Source organism: Electrona antarctica (assembly GCF_951216825.1).
Source record: "Electrona antarctica genome assembly, chromosome: 6".
NCBI lineage: Eukaryota > Metazoa > Chordata > Actinopteri > Myctophiformes > Myctophidae > Electrona > Electrona antarctica.
The window spans coordinates 41,114,428-41,137,315 of NC_136811.1; the positions used below are offsets into that span (position 1 = coordinate 41,114,428).

General features: G+C 40.5%; 1 protein-coding gene across 1 annotated transcript; it reads left to right on the forward strand.

Moving 5' to 3' along the window:
* Window positions 1-3,035: 3,035 nt before the first annotated feature.
* On the forward strand, window positions 3,036-6,816 carry LOC306925080 (cell adhesion molecule CEACAM1-like; the record flags this gene model as incomplete). The annotated part of the gene is made up of 5 exons (XM_079503761.1): window positions 3,036-3,120; window positions 3,953-4,231; window positions 5,113-5,388; window positions 5,952-6,200; window positions 6,770-6,816. 5 exons carry the CDS (start codon window positions 3,036-3,038, stop codon window positions 6,814-6,816), a joined length of 936 nt encoding a protein of 311 aa, XP_079359887.1.
* Window positions 6,817-22,888: the final 16,072 nt, after the last annotated feature.

Sequence of the window (22,888 nt, forward strand, 5' to 3'; positions counted from 1 at the left end):
TCATTACCAAATAGACATAACCTTTTCAACAAAACATTGCTTTACAGTGTTTTTGTTTATTCTCCACAACTTGTTTCAATTATTTTCTCTAGTTTGCCTCTTTCACACTTTTCCCTTTGTATAATCTCAGTTACTACATGCATTTATAGAGCATCTGGGTGGCTCAGGACAGGACAGGGGTACATTTCTTGCCCACTACTGTGGAGGTTTCAATTTCTCCACTTTGGCACTCCAACAAACATGTTCATGGATGGTCATTGAATTGATGGGCATTGAATTATATGTCAGTGCTGTTACAACACATGCAGGCTGTGTCTGGGTCTTAAACCCAAGGCAAATCTGAAAGCAATACAGAAGGCTGGCTATGAGACCCCCCAGCTTTATAGTTGAGCCCATCACAGGAACCAATCACCAGCCTGGTTCCTCCTAAAAGTTAGCCATTCACACTCAGCCACCACTCAGTCAGCATTCACACCAGCTGGTCCTCAATCAGTCACTTCTTACCACCACTCTCACCATGCACTCAATCTCAAACACGCATGCACGCACACACACACACACACACACACACACACACACACACACACACACACACACACACACACACACACACACACACACACACACACACACACACACACACACACACGCACTATATATATATAGAGAGAGAGAGAGAGAGCGAGAGAGAGAGAGAGAAGAGAGAGAGAGAGAGAGAGGGAAATAGATACCGGTATATATTATAGGCCTATAGGCTGCATGAATGCATCATTAGTTGTAGGATCAAGCCAATCAAATTCACCATCTTTATTCTAATAATTAAATATATTCTTTTCCCCTTACAGGAAAATGTAACACGACCAAAAGGTTTCTGGATCAAAATTGAAAAAAAGAAAGAAAGAAAAGAAAGTCTTATGAGAAAGAAAAAATAAATCCCTTTTTAACCATAGTTACTGTACCTTTAACTAGGATTCACAATCAGTTATCAATTAGAGTATTTGCCCTTTATATTCCCTTAAATAATTAAGCCAAGCAAAATAAAGAGAATGGCCTGATCACTAACCAAATTATAAATAGAAATAAATGAAATAGAATGTATATTTTATTTAATAACATAATTAATTTTCAAAGGGATTTTCAATCATTTGTGCCTTATCTGAGAACAACTAAGAAAAAAAGAAAAGGGGTAATTCCAGTACGTGTACCTTGATATTATATGGACGCATACCTGGTTGCCTGGCTGAGAGGACAATCATTAATATAACACCAATACAACCATAATGATACAGCATTTATACAACTGCAGCCTTATGCCATTTTAGTACAAAGGTCTTGTGCATTTGTCAGTGTCTGTCTAGATATGCACATTTTAGAATGGCATTTTCTGCATGTAAATATTGCAGAATAACTGACTTAAACAGAATGTGACTTAAATACGTATACAAGCCTATAATTATTATCTTTACCTGCATGTGCTCAATAAGCTTTAGAACATACCGAATGCTGTCATCTTGTTTAACCCCACCACCAAAATGTTATTAAAAACTGCAATGGATGCAGTTTCTAAGGGATGGATGTGTGTGTGTGTGTGTGTGTGTGTGTGTGTGTGTGTGTGTGTGTGTGTGTGTGTGCGCGTGCGTGCGTGCGTGCGTGCGTGCGTGCGTGCGTGTGTTAAACTGAATAGTTGTGGCTACAATAGTTTATGTTGGTAATGTTTGTGAACGCTGGTGTAAAACAGACCTGGCTATATTTTGATTTGTGTAATAAAGTTCCTATGTCTAAGAATATACTGTACTAAGTACCTATCCAAATGTATCTACAGTATATATTGCACGTGATATTTGTATTGTATTGTTTCCATATTGTGATTAAAACTTTAAATAAAAACATACTTTTTACAAATCACTTGGTTTCTACTAGAATAAAGCACTCAATTACAGTACTCTGTTAATGTCTGCACCGATTATGGACTCATGTTATATCAGGGCAGGGACTAAACAGACAAACATACATTGTTTGTTCTTTGTCTTTGAATAGGACATTGTTTCTAGTGGCCTCAGGATATGAATCACTCTACCTTTATTGGTTAGACACACAGCGACTTAAGTTGAATCTCCTATATGTTCAAACACATGGATGGAGTCATGGTTGGCCAATGCAACACAGTGTTAAACAATGCCACATTGTATTTGGCCTATCTATGGTGAGTCTTACATCAGATCACAGCATTCCTAAAGGTCTGTGTTTACTGTAGATACTATGATGATGCATACAGTGATAGAGGCTTATTTTAAAGAAATAACTACATATTAAAAAAAATATATAGTAAATGTTCACTTATTATATTCTTTTCAGTATCTTTGCATTCATCAGATGTATGTAGTAATGTTTAAAGCAAAGTCTTGATACTCAGACATATTAAAATTAGTCATCTGTTTCTGAGGATGTGTCTGGCAGAGGCAGTGTGTCTCCAACCTGTTCATACCTTGACCTGTAATGGCTTTGATCCGGCTCTTGGAATGCTACGGGTGACTGCCTCTTCCCAATACACACCCACTTAAGAGCTCATAAACATGACGCACAATAACCTTGTAAGACACAATGACACAACCCCACTATTTATTGTACAGTGTGTGGGAGTTTATCACACTAATATTTTCTTGTGATGTTGACTATACATAAATGTAAGGATATTCTGCTATTGCAATTATTGCGAGTTACACTTGATTATACTGTTACTGTTCAACTTCAAGCTTGAAATGTAAACAGAGGTGGCCTTCCTGGATGTAATGGTCAATAAGCATTCATGTGGAGTGCTGAAATGAGGAGAAAGCATCGTCAAACCCTAGTCTGTAGTTGCATATTGGGCTAATTGTCACAATGTCTATGGTTTCATTCTTTAATTATATATATTTCTTACTTTCGATTATCATAGGGATGTGGATTTACGAGTCAAGAATTTATGTTCATGTTTACATGCCTTTAAGTGAGTGAGAATGTGTCCCTTTCAACCAGTCTGCATCTTCTACATAAGAATGACCGCCTCTTTGATCCCAGGGCATTTTTACAAAACCAATTATCCCAGCAGAGTTCCTCAACCTGAACCTCAACAACTCTCTGGTGGGAGATAAACCCACGGGCATTTCACTATATGTACATAGTAGTATCGTAAACATTGTCTGGGCTCCTCAGTATTGAGAAGAGGGGCTGGACCTGGGCTTCCACTGAGTTTTGGACAATAAAAGAACAGGGTTCACCCACAAGTCATCTTTCATCCCTGAAAAGTCCACAAGAGAGCACGAGCAACCTCGCCAAGCATCACTACCAGACTGCAAGATGATTAGAACAGCTATAATTCTTATTTTGTCAGGTATGCTTATTATATTTCTAATTCTTTTGAATATAAATAATTAATTTAATAGGGTGTCAACAATTTTTTCCCCACATTCTTTCTTTTTTTATTGTATGAAGACAACATCTAATGTCATTCCCTGAAATACTTGCTAAGTGAAGTTACTTCTGCTCGAATATAATTATGTGCTTTCATTAGTATAACAGTAGATTGTTATTCAAATTTATATTAATTAGTTTCAGGACAATTATCAATATTATTTTTGTTTCTTTGTTTCTTTCATCCAAATAATAACGGTCAAACTAAGGAGGTTGAAAGCGGTTAATGCCTTACAGTGTAACTTTTTTTAATGAATAAAATGTCATTTTGTCCAATCTGTATGGTAGATATATTAATACAATCAAACGTATACAACTGGGGTGGTTGTATGTTCTCTCCTAGCTCTTCTATTGAGACATTTTGATTGTGTCAAAGGTCATTTCTCACCTATAGGTGACTCAGGATGATCATGAGTCACCTATAGGTTACACAGTGCTGTTCACCAGCCAACAAACGGTAAAACAAGTCCAAAACTCTCTTTGCTCTCGTTCCTCTCTTTAGGTATGTGTGTGGGTCAGAGCATCCTACCGGTGGGACCTCTGAGCGTGGCTGTGGGAAGCACGGTGACGTTCACCACCACCCTCAGCCCTCCAGCAAAGCCCTTCCTCTCCGTCAGCTGGAACTTCACAGGTGTGAACATCATTAAATCCACCAGTGTCAACGAAACGGGAGCCGGCTACGCCAGCAGGATCACGCTGCAGCGAACCACTGGCTCTTTGGAGCTCAGGAACCTGGCGGTGAGGGACAGTGGACAGTACAGTGTCCACATCATACCAGACGGTGCAGCGCAGATCTTACAGGGAACTATCACTCTCAATGTGGTGGGTCTGCTACAGTATATTGTCGATTTCGGGCAGAGAACTTCTCTCCATATTTCATCTTTTTATGTTTCAAGTTTTTTCACAACTTCATAAAAGTATAAAAAATATCCAATCTATAAACTCAGAGTGCGACGTGTCATGAGCCTGTAGATCTTCAATTCTTTTTTACATTTTTTTGAAAGTGTTTGAAAGTGACACCCTAAATAGGGACTACAGGATGACAGTGGTTAAGTCTGTCTGTGGGTCTGTCCAACCTAAAAAAAACAAACAAAAACCTGTGTCACTTCTTTTAAAGTAGGTTTTTACGCCCTTTATTTATTGTCATCTTTGTTTGTCTGTTACCCTGTTTTGTCATTAGAGATTTTTATTGTAGGCTACAGAAGAATGTTAATGGCTTTTATTATTTAAATTAAAACAATGTGTTTGTTTATTATATATCCCTTTGATATTACGATCTCTTTCAATGAAATTAAAACCATATGTCGTAGCTGTCGGGAGGAAACCACCTAACTCTATTTCTTCCCCCATAAATCAGTACTATTGAACAGTATTAAAAAGCGCTTCGGACAAAACCTCTTAACTCCATTGGACCCTCAAACTGTCTGCTAAAGCAGCTAACTCCATCACCTCTCATGCAAGTAATTGACAATATACAAAGTCACAATACCAACTTTGATGAGGCAGTATTGCATTGTTTAAAAAATATAAGGTTTTCTTCATTTCCTGAAAACATGTATTTTTCATTTCTTGAAAAATGAACATTTTGTAGTTATACAATTTTTTTCTTCTTATTGGAATCATGTTGTGTTGTTGTCAAACTAAGTGCGCATCTCCTTCCAGCCATGATCTCACGTGTCTCAATCACCAGCCCTGCAGCCACCCTCATAGAAGACAGGAGCTCCACCAACCTAACTTGTGATGCCACTGGCTCCGTCAGCACCAGAGAGTGGCTGAAGGATAGCCAGCCTCTACAGCCTACTGACACACTCACCTTCTCCATGGACAAACGAACAGTCTTCATGAACCCTGTCCACGGTGCCAACCACGGCTACTATCAGTGTCGAGTCAGCAACCCAGTCAGCACCATGACTGCAGGCCATAACCTCACAGTCAACTGTGAGTATATGAGCCCTGCTGGGAAACGGAAACACACACACGCACGCACGCACGCACGCACGCACACGCACGCACACACACACACACACACACACACACACACACACACACACACACACACACACACACATAGCGGTAGCACGCTTCCTGACTTAAGGTCATAGTGGGGTCTTAAATGAAAATGCTTTGTTAGGCTTATTATTCTAAATGTGGAGTAAATACAATGTTTTGATCATTTCGTCATCTTTGCTTCTAAATCCACACATTCCCTATGTGTATTAACCTGACTCCGCCAGATGTATGTGTATAGCTACAGCTTGAAATTAAATAGTGGAATAGACTACTCAAGTGACAATAAGTGCAACAATATGAATAGTATCCTCTTGGTGTGTGTATTGTGTGTTTATGTACTGAGGTGTCTCTGGTTAGTATAATGTGAGCTCACCAAATTATATCCCACTCAATCATGTTGACATGGCAATAAACAATTGAAAGTTCAATCCTGATAAGGAAAGGACTCTCATACCAACACCTCCTAACAAGTTCCTCTTTGCTGTGTGCAGTTGGACCACACAACCTGTCAATTATTGGGCCGAGAGCACCGCCACCTGGCCAGAGAGTAACCCTGCACTGCAGAGCAGACTCTGTCCCAGCTGCCACCTTCAGCTGGATGTTCAATGGAAACGAGACCCACGTTAATAGATCCTTGTATGTCATAGAGAGAATGGAAGAAAAAAACACTGGAAACTATACCTGCACAGCAGGGAACCACGTCACCAAGCTGGAAAACTCCACAGTCATGAGTCTGACAGGTGATTCAACTTATATATTAAAATACACTACTTTATAATTGAAACCGCCTTATACTTCTGCATTGTTACATGATGTTACATTTGAAGGGATGGTACTAATTACTTCCTTCTTTTTCTTCTTCTTCTTCTTCTTTTTCTTCTTCTTTTTTGTAACTTCAAAATGTATTATTATTATTATTATTATTATTATTATTAGTAGTAGTAGTAGTAGTAGTAGTAGTAGTAGTAATAGTAGTAGTGAAATGAAATGAAATGATATCTATATTTACCCAGGGTATCTGGGCTAAGCTCAAGAACTTGTTTCCAGCCAGGCCCTGCTCATAGAACACATTTCATCGTAGTGGTTCAATGCCTTGTTCAAGGGCACTTCAGCGGTGGTAATTTTAACGTGGATTTGAACTAGGAACCTTCCGGTATCAAGACCGCGCCGCTATCCGTTCGGCCACAGTAGTAGTAGTAGTAGTAGTAGTAGTAGTAGTATTACTACGGTATTATTATTATTAATTCAAATTATTTTGTTCTCCCTTCCCATGAAGCATCCTGTGATGCCCCCTGCTGGTCTTTTGCAGTACTGGTGATCAATGCACTGACAGTAGGCCGACTGCTGCAAGTGTAGATGCTGGGCAAACTATCATTATGGTTAGAAACACACATCTTGGTGAGTTTAATCACCAGGCTTGATCTACTACCTGTTCCCATACCGTGGTTTTACAGTAACAAACTGTGGCACACACACACACACACACACACACACACACACGATATCAATATCTTGAAGATCACTCAACGGCCCATGCGTATTGCGTACCACCTGTTTTGATTTGCACATAATGCAGGGATACATCACTGAGGATACATCCCAGGTGCATCCAAGCAATGTATTTTCGTTCTGAGGTATTCTATTCATAGTAACTCATAGGAATAGACTATGTGACAACCAGGTATAGTCTGGTGACCACCGGAGAGACGGGTGACAGTCGGAATGTAGACGGCCCCCCCGGGAGAAGTATGGGTTGGCGCCCCAGCCTGCATCCTCCGTGAGGAGGAAGCCCAAAAACCTTCGATGAGGCCTTTAGGAGGGCCATTCGAGCCGCAAGCGGAGCCTGCAGTACCACCATTGCCCAGGTGGAGCCTGCAGAACCATTGCGGCTCAAGAAAGTCTGGTGGAACGCACAGGTCCTGGCGGTACTCCTGGTGAGAGCAGGAGTGGACCTGGTGAGACGTAGGAGGGGCTCGGACAGGAGTCAACCCACAGAGCCTAGTCCCTCCACATGCCAGAATTGTGCGTCCCAGTCCCGGCAGAGTAGTTCCGGAGTGGATCCAACGGATTGTGTGGCCCTGGTCTTTCCCTAGTGGGTCTGATCGAGGGTAACTACTGGGACGTAAGTCGGGACTTGATCACCCCGGCTGGGTCACCCGAGTGAGGAGTATGATGTTCGCGAGACCCCAAACCCCGATGACCTTGGGATACATCATACATCACTGAGCCGGATACGTCCCAGGTGCATCCAAGCGATGTATTTTCGTTCTCAGGAGGCAGCAGGAGGTTGCTTTTTACTGATAACGAGCGCTTCCAAAAACTGACACTTAGAAAGGTGGTTGCACACTGGTACGTCTGTTGGCTCAATCAAAGTGAAACTGTGCACACACTCCCTGGATGCCAGAGTAGAACCTCTGTCCCAAATGTTTCACTTGGACCTGTCATAGAGCCACCAGGAGGCAGATTTTTTAACAAAATGCCTCGAATCATGAACGCAGTGTCCAATTGCGTTTTGTACAAAGACAATTTCTATAAATAACAATAGTTAAAGGGATATTTCACTTTCAAATTGTCTCTATCTAATCTATGTAATCTACTCAGGCCTCATGACATCACACCTCGTGACATGTCACGCCACCATAAGGCCGTCTCCATAAGATCACGACACTGATTTCATCAAACCCTGGATAGCCATACACGGAGAAGACTGGATCATCACCTAGATGCATTAGTGCAGCCACGCCCAGCAGTCGGCAAAAACTAGAGTTCTCAACAGAAAATTAAGGCCCGGCCCTACCTGGGCCCTCACCCTGTACATTCAAGACACTACCCCCACTGCCACAGTGCCACCCTTAGATCTCCATAAGATAATTCATTCCATATGTTGATCTGATCCCCCATGCCAAAACGCCAGCGTTCACCCAGCAGTCTGCCGTCACCCAGGCGGATGCGTGCACGCAACCTTTTCATTTGAGGGACAGCGAGTGCGAGTGCATCTATCTATCTATCTATCTATCTATCTATCTATCTATCTATCTATCTATCTATCTATCTATCTATCTATCTATCTATCTATCTATCTTCATTTATCTATTTATCTATTTATTTATTTATTTATATATTATTTCCCTCCTCCGTGCTGCCGGATGGCACTGGCCGAGACGCCAGCTGCCGTGCGGACCAGCAGATCTGCCGGTGGTGCTGGCCGCCAGCGGCGATGCCGCCAGCTGCTGCCAGGTGCCGGCACATGCCGCCAGCTGCCGCCGGCACATGCCGCCAGCTGCCGCTTGCCGACCGGCACATGCCGCCAGCTGCCGCTTGCCGACCGGCACATGCCGCCAGCTGCCGCCGGCACATGCCGCCAGCTGCCGCTTGCCGACCGACACATGCCGCCAGCTGCGTGCGGACTGGGAGGATCTGCCCTGGAAATCAACACAGACCAGTATAGCCTTACCGTGGCAGTGTGGGGCAGTGTCTTGAGTGTACAGGGTTTGATGAGGGCCCAGGTAGGGCTGGGCCTTAATTTTCGGGCCTGTTGAGAACTCTAGTTTTTGCTGGCTGCCGGGCGCGGCTGAACTAATTGCTTGACGGAAGTAACTCATAACATGTCTACAGTGGAGTTTTATGAAACAAACACTTTCAGAAAGTGGATAACGATAGAAAGTGGATAATTCAAGCTTTTCGTACAGCTGCAATGTTTGACATTGTTTAACACAATTAGACAGGGCTTTTCTGTTTGGATGAATGGGCTGTCAATGGGAAGTTAGCACCTTGCTGGCAAGATGGATGCGGTCTGCATAAGGTCAATTGAAACCCAGGTTTGATACCGGTCAGCTTGTCTGCATTGTTTTGCGTCTGGTGTCTCTTATCTTCCTTTTGACAATACCACCCCATAGATTATCTTCAGGTCAGAGGTGAGTTGGCTGGCCAATCAAGCTAGCACAGTAATAACATGATCAGCAGCACACCAGTGCCAAGTCCTACTGAAAAAGGAAATTAGCATATCCATAACGCTTGTCAACTATGGAAGCATGAATTGTTCTACAGTCTCTTGGCAGACGGTTGTATTGACTTGTAAAACACCAGCAGATGACATCCAATTCACACTGAACTTCAAGCAACTTAATTGGATTCAATGCTTCTCACTCTTACTCCAGATTCTCTGCGACCTTGATTTCCAAATTAATTCCAAGTTGCTTGAGGGTGTCATGGGTATCATATGTCTGTATGTCACTAACCCTAACCCTATAAACTGGCAATGGGCTCACATATATTACACCACTAGATGGTGAGATGGTGCAGATTTTCACACAATTGAGGTCTGCAGGGGCAGTGCTAGGTACAGTTATTTATTTACTCAACACAACATGATTGTGTCACTTTAATCTTTCACCGCCCGAGCTGAACAGAAGATTGAGCGATGAATTCCTTACATTTGATTTGTATGCTTCCAGTATTTCTGTCTTTTACAGGTAAGCACCTTGAACTGAGTATTATGATTAGCCATGCATGTCTGATGACATTGCCCAAATTTCCCTTCATTATATAACCATGTAACCTTTTAGTAATGAAATGTAATACTGGGTGCAAGGAAACTGAAATGCTTTAATACTGAGAAAACTGAGAAAAAAGTTGAATAAATCATCACCCTAAAATGCAATGTAGTGTACTGTATCTTTCAAACTTCTGCTCTAACTTTAGTGGGGGAAAAAGACAAACCTAACCTTTAGGCCTATACTTTAAGAATTCGCAATCTCATCACAATGTTTTAACACAGACATATTTAATTAATCCTGCATTTCATTATGCAGTTTAAATTTGTATTCAGGTTGAAGGAATACTGGACAACTCACCCCGGTGCTTGCCCGTTTTTCCTCCCGGAATTTTCCCCAGTGAGGGGGATAACTTTGTAATATGCTATTGGCTGTTTGTATTCTTTTTGGAAAAATATAAAAAGATACTCCTGTGGAAAGGCTATATTATTTTACTTATATTGACCCTATAAACAATGTAGTATTATTTAGTATATGTAAGGTTTTTCCCACTCAAATGGTACCTCGTCATATAATCCCCACATAGCCTACAACAACTTCTGTGAACAGACTTCACTGTAGTAGCTTTTCATAAATATATTTGTACTTAGGCTGTCTGCTGTCGTGAAAGTTTATAGTTAGAGAAATTCAAAGTCTAGCTGTCCAGCCTCTCCCACCCCTCACTGGGGAAAATTCCGGGAGGAAAACAGAAAAGGGGTGAGTTGTCTTGTTACCGGTTGAAGTAGGTCTAGCTGAGTGTATTTAGCTTAATTATACATTTAAATTGTAAGCAATAGTTCATCCTGTCTATCATTTTTTATCATAATCATAGTAGGCCTATATGGGCTACAATGAGACGTTAATTTAAGCTATTATCCATGTCGGAAATACATGTTCATTATCTATAATAGTTTATAAACAAAGATAGCTTATCCTAATATCATGTGTGCAGTGTGATATTAATGTACACTTTTAACAGAACGTTATTGCTTAAACTATCTCCTCCAGGTTTAAGCCATGGAGCAGGAGTTCTACCAGACAATCTACTGAATGAAACATTGGGAGGGAGTGTGATGTTCATCACAACAGTCAATCAACCAATTATATCAATAAGATGGAGTTTTATTAATGATGTAAATACTCTGACTTTAATAATTGCCTCAACTAGTACAGGTGTAGTAATTTATGTTGCACCAGATTATGAAGACAGGATCACCTTGAACACAAGTCCTGTATCACTGGAGCTCAGAAATCTGATGTTTAATGACAGTGGAGAATACACCGTCAGTTTTGATACGGTTGGATCACCGTTGGAAGGATCTACGCATATGGTGATCTATGGTAAGTAGATTATTTATGTCATTGCATGGAAAATATATACTGAGGAATTAATAGTAATAGTAGGATATACGTTACAGTACAAGTGAGAATAAAACCAGTACAAGTGAGACGAGTGGGGGGTGGGGGGGTTGGACGTTGTGCCGAACGGGAAGGGAGGAGCTGAGGAGGCCGGCCGGTGAAAGTCTCAAAGGGACCCGGCCTCCCGTGTTTTTCTCTCTTGTATACTGGTTTCTGCATTGTAGTCTACAATTTTTACCAGCTGCTTGTAAAGCTGCTGGTTATACAATGCCCATGAAATCTAGACGACAGACCGACATGCTAGTCATACTGACGAGTAGTTCTGTCTCTACGAAACCAGACACTTTTAATGCCATCGTCTAAACGGTCGCGCAAACCCCGCCGCCATGATGCCTCAGAATTCTTTAGGCTAATTAATTTCAGCATAACAGTGCAGCGCAGCTAAACAGCGTATACCTGCATGAGAGCACACCCGCTGATTTAATGCGCGGACCCCCCACACAGACTACCGCAGACCCCCGCGATTTTGACACATATAAGAGATGTTCTTTAATACTGCCAAGCCAATGTCAACACTACAACCGACAGCTGTGCGTGAGGTGCGATATATAATGATTTTGAGAATGTGCTACCTGAGAGTGGTGGTGGGAGGGGGGGCATAAGGGGGGGGGGGGGGGGGGGGGCACAAATGCACAACGGACAGACAGCGCTTCATGTTTATCATCCTATCCTTGTTCATAACGCCATTTAGGTCGACATCATGGTATAACTTCATGTTGTGATAATAATATAGCAGCAGCAGTCCGTCTATACTATGCTACAACTTCATCATTTAAACATTGATCTAACTGGGAGGTTTTCAGCCAGGCCAGGTTGTACTAGCCTGGGTAAACCCACTCCCCCTGCTGGACAACATTTCATTCCGCAGGCAGAATGCAAATCTGACGAGGGGGGAGGGGTTTACCCAGGCTAAGGTTGTACCACCGCCGCAAAAATTAAAGCAGCTGGTTCTTGTTTTCACCCTACAGCTTACAAATACTGAAATACATAGCAGAACATAGCTAAAACATGAGAGATACAACCACAATATGTGAACATTGTGTGACTTTTAGACAAATTCAGGAGTAAAAGTGTTTAGAAGAAAACCGCGTAACATTTAGTATAGGCAGATGTGTGTGAGTTGTGTCATGAGTTTTCATGGGGAAAAACATATTGTATGACCTAGTTACAATTTACAATTTGGGCATACAAATAGTTATCATGAATCATACATACTGTAAGCTAAGAACCTAACAGTGGAATATCTATATAAGCATATTTGCTATATCTACATAAAATCCTATCTAAGTTACATAAGTTGAGCCTTTGCATACGCCTGTAAGGGGATAGGGCAAGTGCTACGGCAAGTGCTACGGGCAAAGAAGAGTCTGAAGAGGTGGCTTTTCAGACTTTTCAGATTGGGAGTGAGTCTGCAGTTCTGATTGCAATGGGAAGTGCATTCCATAGTTTTGGAGCCAGAAGGGAGATGTTTGGGACATGTGGAGCAATTGTCCCTGTGTTTTTAGTTAAGGTACTTCCAGCTTCCCTGCGTTGGCTGATCTGAGCGTGCGGGAGGGTTTGTAGGGTTCGATCAGACTTGCAACATATGCAGGTGCCATATCTTTGGTTGCTGAATGCCAGCATCAGAGTTTTATAGGCCAAAATTATTTCTGTTCCATAGCATTAAGGACTTCCCTTATGGCTATGGGAATTAAAAGAACGATTTTGCTACTCATCAATACAAAGACGGTTTTGTGATGAAAAAAGTCTACTTTCCCTAGTGGACGCACTCTGAGCCCCCCACCATGAAATGCACTTTTTGGCCAGAAAGGAAAATATTTCACTGGAAGAATAAATCCAGTGAATGGGGTCTTTCTCTTGACAATATCAGTAGAGGGCGGAGTGGAGTAACTAAAACATATTTTTTCTTGTGGTGAAACATTTTCCTTTCTGGCCAAAAAGTGCATTTTATACGTTTGGTGGTGGGCTCAGATTGTGTCCACTAGGGAAAGTAGACTGTTTTCATCACAAAACCATGTTTGGATCGGTGAGTAGCGAAATCGTTCTTTTAATTTTAGCAGAAGTCGCCAGGCTGTGAGTATTTCAAGTGAGCGCAGGAAGTGGAGAGTCCCATATAGCCTTAAGGGATATGTACCAAATTGTCTTTCTTTTTTGTTTTAAATAAACTTTATTCAAAGAGTGTGAGCATGACATCATATGCAATTAAGTTTCACAAAAAGAACTCCCTTCCCAATCCTCCCCATCCACCCACCATCTCTTCCCACGAGGCCAGACATACAGTACAAACAACATACAGTATATACAGGTATAAAACCAATAGATAGAGCACCGAAGTCTGACGTCACTTTCAGTAGAGGGCGTCAATACACAGGTTCATGTTCATTTTTTAATTTGCATTGTAATCTCCATAGGGGGAATTTAGGTCGCTTCATATAAGAACTGTGTTTGAAAAATAAACCGACCACCCCGGCCTTTCTGTCAGGGGAGGCTGTGCGTCGTTAATGATGTATTTGATACAGCCAGTTTCTGGAGAAAATGGAATTAATGTGGCCGCAAAAGCCTTGAAACTACATATGAAGGCAATGTCGCTGCTAATATACGTCACGTCCAGCTGTCAACCCATTGCGTTCCTGAGATTCCTCGTTGACGTAAGCTCAGCTGGTGGTGACTCGACTCATACTAACCACGAAACATTAAGTATCAATAAAATAAAAATAAAAATAAACGTAATTAGCATTCATTTTATGTTGTGCGACGGGCAGATGCAGCCACCCTTCTACCCGTAAATGTAGTGTAGTAAATTGAGTGTTGATAATAGGTGGATATATATACCAGGCAGGTTATACAAAAAAGAGAGGCAGTCCAGGCAATGTCCTTTCTTTCCAATTTAGAGTTTTATTACAGGACATCAATAAGCATTCCAAATCATGACTAAACAGGAAGATATTCTCTGAGAAGCAAAGTACGGAGGAAAATGAGGTGCTTATATACGGGGTGTCTATTCACATGCACTAAATGCATGTGAACATGTGAGTGTGTGTGTGTGTGTGTGTGTGTGTGTGTGTGTGTGTGTGTGTGTGTGTGTGTGTGTGTGTGTGTGTGTGTGTGTGTGTGTGTGTGTGTGTGTGTGTGTGTGTGTGTGTGTGTCCATTACCAATACGTAACCAAGGCTGTAACTAAGGAAGGTCTCAAGATAATAGAATATATTATGATGGTAGTCACCTCCATTGATAAGCTTTCCAACATAGCCTGGGAACCCTATGACCTATTTGACCTCAGGCCGGCAGAACTGTGGGTGCACATCAGTAGTAGAAGTCCAGCCTGGACTGTGTCCATGTGTTTTCTCCAATAGCATGTACCATAAGCATTACCTTGGGTGCAGCCATACTTAACCTTATACTTATACTTGTACTTAACATTATGCTGTGGGTGCAATACATCTGTGTGCAGTAAGAATGTATATTTGTGCCATGGCATGTTGCCTATACATAACATCAGATCAGGCCTATTTGTCTCAACAAAGGGAAGGAGACAAGGGGTAACACATAGCCTTGCTCAGGCTGAGTTCTACAGGATATAGACTACATCATTTTAAGTGTATTATGTGTATATGGGTTATCAATATACTACAGTAGTCTCTGGGTTGTTTGGCTCGTTTCTAACGCTTATTTTGTTACTCTTTGGGTATATTTGTAAATGTCCACCTTCAGTCGATGCTTCATATCCATATGAGTGAAAAGGCCGGGGTGATCGGTTTATTTTTCAAACACAGTTCTTATATGAGGCGATCTAAAATCCCCCTATGGAGATTACAATGCAAATAAAAAGTACACGAACCTGAGGACTGACGCCCTCTACTGACAGTGACGTCAGGACTTCGGTGCTCTATTGAGTACATAACTAAGATACGAAGAGAGGGATCACAAGGTTATATATGTTCACATAAATAATTAATAAACAACTTAAAAGGGGGTGGAATAATAGTAGGCCTAATAGTATAATAATAGTAGGCCTATATGGGCTACAATGAGACGTTAATTTAAGATATTATCCATGTCGGAAATACATGTTCATTATCTATAATAGTTTATAAACAAAGATAGCTTATCCTAATATCATGTGTGCAGTGTGATATTAATGTACACTTTTAACAGAACGTTATTGCTTAAACTATCTCCTCCAGGTTTAAGCCATGGAGTTCTACCAGACAATCTACTGAATGAAACATTGGGAGGGAGTGTGATGTTCATCACAACAGTCAATCAACCAATTGTATCAGTAAGATGGAGTTTTCAGAAGACTTTAATAATTTCCTCAACTAGTACAGGTGTAGTAATTTATGTTGCACCAGATTATGAAGACAGGATCACCTTGAACACAACTCCTCCTGTATCACTGGAGCTCAGAAATCTGATGTTTAAGGACAGTGGAGAATACACCGTCAGTTTTGATACGAATGAATCAACGTTGGAAGGATCTACACATATGATGATCTACGGTAAGTAGATTATTACTTAGTTTCCTTTAAAAATTTCGATCAGACTTGCAACATATGCGGGTGCCATATCTTTGGTTGCTGAATGCCAGCATCAGAGTTTTATAGGCCAAAATTATCTCTGTTCCATAGCATTAAGGACTTCCCTTATGGCTATGGGAATTAAAAGAACGATTTTGCTACTCATCAATACAAAGACGGTTTTGTGATGAAAAAAGTCTACTTTCCCTAGTGGACGCACTCTGAGCCCCCCACCATGAAATGCACTTTTTGGCCAGAAAGGAAAATATTTCACTGGAAGAAAAAATCCAGTGAATGGGGTCTTTCTCTTGACAATATCGGTAGAGGGCGGAGTGGAGTAACTAAAACATGTTTTTTCTTCTGGTGAAACATTTTCCTTTCTGGCCAAAAAGTGCATTTTATACGTTTGGTGGTGGGCTCAGATTGTGTCCACTAGGGAAAGTAGACTGTTTTCATCACAAAACCATGTTTGGATCGCTGAGTAGCGAAATCGCTCTTTTAATTTTAGCAGATTTTAGTACAATATACTAGGCTATGATCATATAGCCTGGCGGGGCCAGACTCATAACGTGGATTCACTGACGCTTCCTCCCAGTGAATCCATGCTATGAGGCTGGCCAAGCCAGGCTAATGATCATACACTCTTTTCAGTGAAGCCACTTAAAACACTTTGAACATCTTCCGAATGGATTTGCAGCCAGAGTTGGATTCAGTAGATTCTTTCTGAATTTGCAGATATTTTTAATTTGGAGTTCAAACACTGAATGACTGAAATTGTGGAGCTACAGTAACAATTAAGCCTTCAAATGTGTAATCATTTGTAATAGGCTAATAATATAATTGCTGAATTGATTTTCAATTTCTGCATGCACCATTTTACCTTATTGAAGTGCTTCAAAGTGAAAACCATTATCTTTTTCACCAATAGCACAAGTCGCCAATGCAGACATAACTCCCAACAAAGCAGACTATGTGGAGTTCAATGACACAGCAGTCCTCACCTGCTCTGTCTCCTCTGGTTCCTCCATCTCTTACCGGTGGTACAATGGCAGCTCTGAGGCCAGTGAGGGAGTTCAGCTTGGTGATGGAGGCTCCACTCTCACCATAGTCAGTGTGACCCGCTATGACCAGGGACCGTTCATTTGTCATGTGTTCAATCCCATCAGTAATGATACCAGTGAACCAGTAGAGCTCAACATCAATTGTGAGTTATTAACCTGCATATTTTAACTTCCTATCTTGATTAAGTTGGTGTAACATATTTAGATGGAGACAATTTACTGTATGTCTCACACTGCTTTTTAGTGCTCTTTGCTGAACAGTTGCTTTGTTATTGTCTCCGCCAGGCCAGGCGGCCAAAGGCTGGACGACCAAAGGTCGGAGAGTATGTTTTTACTCCTGTCTGTCTGTCGGTCGGTCGGTCGGTCAGTCAGTCAGTCAGTCATCTCCGGTAATGACGAATGGACATAATTAGTCAAGCTTTTCATACAGAAGTCTTTAGGCAGTTTGCCATAGGGAATTAATTTTCAATGAAAGGTGAGTGCAGGTCTATGAAGCAGGTAGGAACATGCGTGTGTGCACACGCACGCATGCACTTTAAGGCACACAGTCACACACACAAACCCTGTCATAGGCCATAGGGCCGTCAACAACAACGCAACATGCGGAGAAACGCAGCGTCCCTGTTATTCCTCGTTTGAGTTTGAGATCCCTTTTGGCCTTATCCCTTTCACGATACTGATATCGCCCGTGTTCATATCAAGATCATGATACGATAAAGATATATCGTGTAGCACAAATTTGCACGCCCTGGATAGGCAACCTGGCCCGGCGGAGACCTGCACTGCAAGGAGCTCATTTTTCTAGGTTTCTGTCTTTGTCTGGCAGCTTGTGTTAATGTATAACAACTTAACAAGGTTTCAATTTTTAAATATTCATACTAAATACTTGCTCTTCTTCAGCTACAGTTGGTTGTCTAATAGTATGTACTGGTGGCTGGCGTTTCTTTTGCTTGTGTGTGTTATGCAAATAATCTACAGTTGGCCCAGAAAACACTACAATGAAGGTTTCCCCTTCAAAAGACTGCTTATATGAAGATGGGTCAACCCTCAATCTGACCTGCCCAGCTGGGTCAACCCTCAATCTGACCTGCTCAGCTGACTCCACACCTACTGCCCTCATGTTTTACTGGTTTCTGAATGGAAATATGCTCAATATTCCTCATACTGGACCAGAAATAATAAGGAATTTAAAGATTGGTCAGAGTGGTAACTACAGCTGTCAGGCCTTTAATAGCAAGACTCGGAGATATCACATGTCTGAGGCCTCATTTGTCACTGTTCTGGGTAAGTGGAAAGAAAATAGATGTAAGTATCAGTGATTTTATTTAATTGTTTTGTTTTTTTCCAGTGTTTGTTTTATGGGTGATTGTGTTTATGAGTGATGTGCTATCATGAACAGCATTATGTAACAGACAAAACGACACAAACAATACAACACAGCCTGTAGCATCCTGGTTCCTGTCCTATTATTGATCTTGAACATCAATTTCAGACAATACAGAAAGTAATGTATGTAATGTATCTCAGTATAGTATACTGTATGTTTGCCTTGCAGAGCGTAGGCCTACCTATTTCAATAGGTAGGTTCAGAAAACTACTATGTTGGTGTTTATTGCTGTAGTATTGCGAGCGAGAGCTCCACCTGGTTGTCGAGTCACAACAACATACTGATACTATATTTCTATGTTTAAATAATTAATCTCCATCCTTATGGATTCCTTATAGGTATTTCATGTCCACATCCAACTGATGACATTTCAGCTGCTGGGGCTGCTGGTATAACAGCTGCATGTTTTATGGCTGTGATAGCAGGGTTCTTCATTGTAAGGACAAAGTATGTACGGTAAATATAAATATTATAGACAGACAGAGAGAGGGAGGGGTGATATGTGTGCGTGCGTGCGTGCGTGCGTGTGCGCGCGTGTGCGTGTGCATGTGTGTGTGTTACAAATTGTGGTGTGTGAATCTATGCTACATACTATTGACTTATGATCATGACTCATGAGTAGCATTATTTTTGCTATCTTCCAACAGCAAGACCTGCGGCCCAAGCAGGACCAGTGATGCACAAAAGCCAAGAGGTCAGTGTTAATCTGATCCAACATATCAATTTTCTCCTTAAACATATATAATATATTATCAGTTTAAAAAAATCGTGTATATCTTTAGGTGCTTTCAGACTCACATCATGTCAACCTGGAGCAAATTTAACTTTGTCTTTCTATAGTTTTATATTGACAGTGTGCCGACAAATGTTGACAACACATAACAGCTGTATCCTTGGGATTCAGGACTTCAATCAGTCTCTCTCTCTCTCTCTCTCCCCTTTTTATTGTATTATATCCAGTACGCATCCACATCTCTGTGTGTATTTATTAGGAAGGCAATTCAAAATTTTAAACAATATACAGTACACATTTTCAACCTGTGGGTGACTCACCCTGGTGTAACTCCAGAGGGACTTGTGGCCCTGGGGTCAGGTGATCGAGTGTGAAAGTACCTTTTAAAATGTCTTCTGATTTGTATAGCTGAACAGAGAGACAAACTATAGTGGTGATTCATTGCAGGTGACAGGTCTGTCACCAAGGTGCTTTAAAGATGGAGTGCCATAATTTTTGTATTTTTCCAGTTTTTCATGTGTCTATGAGGTGACAGTACTTCATTAGACACCCTGGAGTTGTTTTTATGTGCAATGGTGTATTAACTTTGTAGTTAGGTTTTCTTTCTAGAGGCTGAACCCTGAACCCCCTTAACCCCTCCCCCTTTATCATACAACTACAGCTGTGGGTGCGGCTTCAGTTCAGGTGGATCACCACCCACCAGACAAACCAGGCATACTTAATGAACTGGTGGGCGTGTCCACATGAAAGCATGATTTTAACAAATACTGTACACTTTTTTGGAAAAAGTTCTTCCCCCTTATATTGTAATAATACCTGATGATCTTGTTTTAGGGTGGAAAAAAATCATGGCACTCCATCTTTAAGTTATACCGTATATTTTTTGTTTGTTGGGTGTTTTCGAGTGTTCAATCTCAGGGATCTCTCGGAATACCGATTTCAGCAAATCAGGAGCGAGAACTCACAGCATAAACAAGGGAAATTGCATGTGATAAAACAATGTCTAAACAAAATTGGAACTGGAACACAAGCTGACAACTTATCTTTATAGTGTTGTCACTCTGTCACTACTGATTGGAAGAAATGTGTAACCCACCGGAAAATGTTAATTATGTTTACTAGAGCTGGAGAGATGTGAGACCCTGTTACTGAGCAAACACTAGCAATGATTAAGTAATGATCGGAATAGTTTTAACTTAACAACTTTTGTTACAAAAAACAATACATATAACTTACAGCACCTTTCAATTTGAAAAAGTCTGTGAAACAATTCTGTACATTAACATAATTTGTGAACAGTTCCCAATGAGTTTGCATAAATACCAGCAAAGCTGTTCATTTTTGGTTCCTTGCTTGGTTACACAAGCCAATGCAACGAGGCAATTATATAGAAAAGATCAATTAAGACAAGTCATTGTATCCTGTGTCTATAGAATCTGAAGATGTACATGTATATGAGAACGAATCTCCACCTATATATGAGAACGAATCTCCACCTATTAAGAACGAATCTACACATATATATGAGAACTAATCTCCGGCTGTTCACAAGGTGAGTATTTGGTCTAAGAATTAAGGAATTGACGAGCAATCTAAAGGTCAAATGGTCAATTTCTAGCATGACAATCTTATCCACTTTTTACACACTGTAATAAGGGACACAAATGAATGGTTAATTAATCATTACTAAATGCCAAGGTTGTCACCTGGTGTTGGATCGTTTGTTTGTTTGTTTTTTTGTTTGTTTGTTTGTTTGTTTGTTTGTTTGTTTGGCCTCAATCTTTTCAAAGTTAACAGGAGAAACAGTACAATGTTATTAAGAATGCAAGAGAACAGGAGAGTTTTGTTGACACAAATTAAATAACTGATATAGATTATAATGTTATACTCATTAACAGCAAAAGCTTGGAAGTGAAAGGTTCACTTCCAAGCTTCACTAACATTATTAACATCAATGCAAACAAGTAATTAATTCACAGCATTTCACACAACAATTATTATATTAATTATCTTAGAAGATAATTAAGGTATAAGAGGCCGGATTAATGTGCAAACAAGACTCACAAAATCCATGCCTTTTTGTCAGGTTAGACAACTGCAATGGACTATTTTCTCGCCTGACTTCCCAATAGCCATGACGGATGAACAGCCAAGAAAAGAGGATGTACTGGTTGCTAAGAGATATTGATATGATTTACTGTAGGCTAACAAACCTGCATCACACTTCTGCATGTTTGCTAATGTGTATTCTTCCTGTTCAAAGGCTTTAATCTACAAGAAAGAAAGAAAGAAAGAAAGAAAGAAAGAAAGAAATGAAATGTTTTTATTTGTGTTTCTTTGCAAAGCATTAGTAATAAGTTTCTGTCTTGTGTATGAAATTATTGATTTGTAACTTCAAGGGACACATTTTGGAAATCATAATACTGTTAAAACTTGAAATATTGGTGTAGTCATGGAATCAAAGTCAGCCTTTTATCACCTTAAGAATTCATCAATGATTAAAGAATGTCTCAGCAGGATTTGAAAAAGAAAGGGAAAAATATTTTTCTATGCATTCATCTTCAGTATCAGTTGTTTTGCACCAACCACATACAGTATTTGGAACAAACTCACAGAAAACTGAAATCTACTTCCAGTTCTTGTAAATAAAAGCTACACGTTTTTCTGTTTGCTACTGCCTATTATTATTATTATTATTATTATTATTATTATTATTATTATTATTATTATTATTATTATTATTATTATTATTATTATTATTATTATTATTATATAATTATAATTATGTTTTATGTAAAGCCTTGTTGAAATTTGCTATACAAATAAATGTTCCTTGCCTTTATCATTGACTCTTTTCCCCACTGTGAGCTATGTCAGCCAAAAAAATGAATTCATCTGATGACTGTAAACAGAAAGTAATCTGACATACAGTAGATCTCATACCCACACATTGGAGTATAGTCACTATTCAAAACGTCCCAGTGTCCCTTGAGCCCTTGCGTGAATTTCCATCCTGTTGTCATCCATGTCAGTCAATATAATGTGGGAACACAACCTGACATAAATCAGAATCATTAGTCTGCCTATACTTCCCTACAACATATCCCTCCACACAGCTACTGTAGCTAACACAGTACTGTTACTGTTGAGCCTCAATTTATTTATATTTTATACCCCATGGATTCTCTACTGGGTTCAGGTAAGGTGAGTTGGCTCGCCAATCAAGCACAGTAATCAGCACATACTAGTGTTGGCACTGTTGGCAGGTGCCAAGTCCTGCTGGTATAAATGGGAATCAACATCTCCATAAAGCTACTCGAAACATATGGATACAATCACCCGGTAGATCAAATAAAATAAAATAAAACTTTATTTGTATAGCACCTTTACAACAGCCAAAGCTGACCAGCATAGCAATATAAAACAATGAAAAGAGACAATAAAATATAAAACAGAGCATACAATAGCACAGAGCTGGAAATCAATATACAGGTAAATCAGGTGCAATTAAAGGCGAGGGAGAACAGATGAGTTTTGAGGGGGAATTTAAAAACCCCAATTGACTCGGCAGATCTAATATGGTGGGGCAATATGTTCCAGAGTTTGGGGCCCGCAGCCGCAAAAGCACGATCACCCCTGCTCCTCTTACTAGTCGTGAACTCGACCAGCAGCAGCTTGTCCGCAGACCTTAATGCTCTCGACGGGGCGTAGGGCACAATTAGGTCAGAGAGGTAGGAGGGAGAGAGACCGTGAAGTGATTTAAAAACAAATAAAAGCACC